The 4,740-nt window shown below is 33.9% G+C and overlaps 1 protein-coding gene across 1 annotated transcript; it reads right to left on the bottom strand.

Moving 5' to 3' along the window:
- Positions 1-682: 682 nt before the first annotated feature.
- On the bottom strand, positions 683-3,611 carry LOC123004937 (hypoxia up-regulated protein 1). Its single transcript, XM_044398479.1, has 2 exons — positions 3,473-3,611; positions 683-3,379 (listed from the first exon to the last, which is right to left on the bottom strand). Exon 2 carries the CDS (start codon positions 3,371-3,373, stop codon positions 797-799), a length of 2,577 nt encoding a protein of 858 aa, XP_044254414.1. The 5' UTR covers positions 3,374-3,379; positions 3,473-3,611; the 3' UTR covers positions 683-796.
- Between the last annotated feature and the right edge of the window lie 1,129 nt (positions 3,612-4,740).

Genomic DNA, 4,740 nt, shown 5'->3' with positions numbered 1-4,740 from the left:
ATCATTTTCGATCTAACTCCAATGTTTTCAGTGAAAAAATGCGTTTTTAGCCCACAAATAAGCTAATTCGAGCAAAAAAAGCTAAAATAACAGCAGTTTTATTCTGATTTGGTGATTTTTTGGCTTATTTTCACAATAAAACTGAGTTTTTACCTTAAAAACGCTCAATGTTTGAAGAAAGATAAAAACAACATGATTTTTGGTTTGAGCGAAATTTGCATTTCTGACTGAAAAACATTTGAAAAAGTCAAAAATAATGTAATTTTTGACTTAAATTGTTTACTTTTCGTCTTATTTTGACAAAATCTCACCCAAAAACGAGCTAAATCGAGCAAAATTGACTTAAATAACATTAATTTCAATCTAATTTGGTGTATCTTCGGTTTGTTTTAACGTTTTAAAACGATTGAAAAAGGTAAAATGTCATTTTCTCATGAGTAGATATCAGTTTTTACATTAAAATCTTTTGAAAAATTTGGGTTTCGGCCTTAAACGTTTTTTGTTTCATCTACAATGAATCTTTTATGTCACTTCACTGTGAAACAGGCTTTAACGTCAAATTTGACACTTTAAACGTCAAAATGACATATGAGGTTACCAACTAAAGGCCGTTTTACATTTGTAATATGTCAATATTTATTTTTGTTCTATTTAATGTGAAAATGTGTGGTGAACAATCAAACTCAGTAAATAAATTAATTATATTTGAATTTTCTACAATAAATTAAACCACCCTCTGGAATGAAGTTGCAACAAAAGTCACACAAATGTCAGTATCACAAACTTTCTTTTTTCATTAAAGTTCATTATGTGAATCTTTCTCACTCTCAGTTGGTTTAATTTCTTCTTCAGTGGTATTCCCCGACGCCTCAACACTTTCTTCTTGCTTCTCTTCCTTCTTCTCAACTTTCTTCGGCCTCCACAATCTATGTTTATTAACCAAATATTTAACTTCTCGATCAATCGCTCCCATCTTTTCCGTTATTGACTTAACAGTCAATTTAACACTTTCATACTTTTTCAGTTTATTTTGTTCCTCAATCATCTTCATTTTCCACTCTTCAGTCTCTTTGATTATCTTCTCCAAACCCTCAATTTCAGCATCGGTGAAAACATCCTTTTCAGGATTCACACTTTTAGTTAAATTTTTTGCAACTTGAAGAAAATGACTCGATTGATTCAACATCGAATTCAAGGCATTTAACGCTTCGGGACGCTCATTATGTTCCCAAACTCGTTTAAACAAATCATTTGTTAACACTTTCAAACTTTCTAATTTCTTCTCATAGGTGGCAGCATCCGCATCTGAACCATCCTCATACAACCAATCAGAGACTTCCACGCAAGATTTTCGAATCATCTCGATTTCGTTTTCACTCGCCGATGATTTAAAATCATCCTCATGTAATTTATTCTGAACATCGATTACAAAACTCTCGAGATTATTTAATGCAGTAGCGCGACGATTCAACTCTTTTTCGACCTTATCCAACTTTGATAATTTCTCCAAAGACGCGTCAAATTGCGTTTTTGTGAGTGGAATTGGGTGTTTTTGCCTCGCTTCGATCGGCTCCTTGACTGTGATTATTTTCGGTTTGATTTCTTTTGGGACATTTGTTGTGTTTTTATCCTCAGATTCAGTCTCATTTTTACCACCTTCTTCACCACCAAATAATTTACTAATTGTACTACCAAGTTTCGACAATGTACCTTCATCATCATCAGTCACAATTTTCTCAACCACTAACTCAACATTGATCAAATTTAAAATCCCTGATTCGTCCATTGAAAAGTGTGCTTTGATACCTTTTGTTTCACTATTATCACCCGTGTTTTTTTTCATCACGTCAGCAATGCCAACTAGACTGACATGACTCAAATTCAATTGACCCAAATAATCGATTTCTTCACGTTTTAAATAATCCAAATCGGCATAATTAACATCAAAATCAAAATCTGAATTATATTTATTAAACGTAATGATTTTTTTCTGCGGGTATGGATTCATTAAACTAAATAGAGTCCTTTTAACTTGTTTAGTACCATCGGGGGTTTCCCGTTCAAAAACCACCTGAATCGGGTAAAGTACCGCATCTTTAGTCAAAAATTTCTTCACTTGAAACCCAGTACTTAAATCAGCTGCTTTATAAACAGCCCCCATTGTGGCAGCTTCATCAGTATTTAAATTCTTACTCAAATTTTGACCGACAATTTTTTGCAAAATCTCTTGTACTTTAGGTACACGCGTTCCAGCGCCAACTAATACAACTTGTCCGATTATATCTTTAGTCAAGTGTGCTGTTTTCAACGCCATCTCGATCGGTTTTCCAACACGTTCAAATAAATCCTTAATTAAATCCTCGAGTTGATCACGTGTTACTAAAACTTTAAAATCCTCCTCATCTAATAAACCTTCAATTTGTGCATAATGTTCAGCATTAGCCGATAAAACAGTTTTCACTCTTCCAGCTTCTTTAAATAATTTCGCCATGGCACGTGAATTACCAAAAACATCATTTGGGGTTTTTTTAATTTCGTTAAATTTTCGTGCTAAATAATCTCTGAGACGTAATTGAATTTCTAAGCCACCAAGAGTGCGATCAAAACCGACCCCAATCACCCCCAATTGGGGGTGTGTCTCACCCAAACCCTTCTCTTTACTTTTAACAGTTTGATAACTGACAAGAGTGGCAGTGGTTGAAGTGGCCCCCATGTCATAAAACATCACATATTGAGCCGTTTCATTGAAATCTTTACTTCGAAAAATGCCATAATTGAGCGCCACTGCTGTATAATCATTAATCAATTGGAGGACTTTAAGTCCGGCTAAATTCGCCGCTTGAAGTAACGATTTTCGCTCAATTTGGTTAAAATACCCCGGGACTGTGAGGACACACTCTTTGATGGGTTGACGGGCCCCCTGCTCGGCAAACTCCTTCGCTTTGCCCAACAATTGAGCGATGAGTTCCTCAACACTGTAGAATTCGTTTTCGTCGTGTTTGAAGAGGATTGTGCCCCGATTCGGGTCGTCGACTATCTCATAATAGGGGAATCTCGCTTTGTACAGTTGGACTAGGGGGTGAGTGGTGTTTTTCCCCAATAAATCGAGCAAATACATGTAGGCGTTTTTGGGGAACCGGATGCCAATTGTTTGGGCTTCTTCACCGAAGGAGCGCACGTTGGCGCGGAAACTGATCACAGCGGGGGTTTTGCGTTTTGATTCCTTGTTCAAAGCGATTTCCATGGGGACTCCGGGGGAGACAATCCCGATTTTCATCCATTCGGAGCCCAAATCGACCGACATCACGGCCAAACTTGCACAATGTTGTGAGAGACTAACAATACAGCAGAGAATCACAATTGGGAGCTTCATTTTTGCCTGAAATAGCGTTCAATGAGACAATGCCGATAATTTGAGGTTAGGTTAAAATTGTGACTTAAATGACGAGAAATTTAGGGGAAATTCACTCACCTGGGTTTCGGAACGTCTAATGAAGATACATATGATTGAGTAGTTTGAAATTAATTAGTTTTTTACTTGTTTTGTGGTTTTATCCACGTCAGTTATACCATGTGTCACAAACAGCTGTTTTTCATCAAGCGAGTTGATTGTACTGTGGCGATTTGTGATTGGTTGATCCGAATCAGGGAGAATTTTTTACGTTTTGAATAAATCAAAGTCCAATTCGATTAAAAAACAAACACCGGATTTTTTGTTAGTTTCTTTTCCTTTAGAAATCAAATTTTTCGTGTGTTTCTCTTACGAAAAAATTTTTTTTTACAGAGTCCTGTAATTTCGCTTTTTGCAATTTTTGAGTTTAAGTTGTGTCAACATGCTTGAAAGAAGTTTTTTGATTATAATTGATTAAAACAATGTTGTTTCTTTGTATTTTTCGTACTTTTTAAAGCCGGAACCCTGATTACGATTATTATTAAAAACCGTAACCGTAATCACGATTATGATTAGTATTTTTTTTAAACTTTAGTTTTATTGTTTTTAACGAGAATTTGTTATATAACGGGTTTTTAGTTAGTTTCCTTTATAAACCAAATTTTTCTTGGGCTTTTCTCACAAAAACAATTGTTTTTTCAGAGACTTGTAATCATTTTTTATCAATTTTTGAGTTTAAATTGTGTTAACAAGCTTAAAAGAAGTTTCTAAATTAAAACATTGTTGTTTTTTGTATTTTTTTTAGAATTAAAATTCGTCACCGCAATTACGATTATTATTAAAGATCGTAACCGTAATTACGATTATTATTAAAAACCGTAACCGTAATTACGATTATGATTAGTATTTTTTTTCAATGTTTAGGTTTATTGTTACTTATGGGAATTTGTTATATAACAAATTTTTAGTTACTTTCCTTTATAAAACAATTTTTTCTTGTCTTCGCCTTAAAAAAACATTTTTTTACAGAGACCTGTAATCTCGCTTTTTGCAATTTTTGAGTTTAAGTTGTGTCAACACGCTTAAAAGAAGTTTTTTGATTATAATTGATTAAAACAATGTTGTTTCTTTGTATTTTTCGTACTTTTTAAAGCCGGAACCCTGATTACGATTGTTATTAAAAATCGTAACCGTAATCACGATAGATTAGTATTTTTTTTTAACTGTAGTTTTATTGTTATTAACGGGAATTTGTTATATAACGGGTTTTTAGTTAGTTTTCTTTACAAATCCAATTTTTCTTGGCCTTTTCTTACAAAAACAATTTTATTTTACAGAGACCTGTAATA

The sequence above is a fragment of the Tribolium madens genome, unplaced genomic scaffold (assembly GCF_015345945.1).
Source record: "Tribolium madens isolate multiple individuals breed KSU strain unplaced genomic scaffold, Tmad_KSU_1.1 Scaffold_20;HRSCAF=117;Tcas5.2_LG4, whole genome shotgun sequence".
Classification (NCBI taxonomy): domain Eukaryota; kingdom Metazoa; phylum Arthropoda; class Insecta; order Coleoptera; family Tenebrionidae; genus Tribolium; species Tribolium madens.
This window is presented reverse-complemented; position numbering and strand designations above follow the sequence as displayed.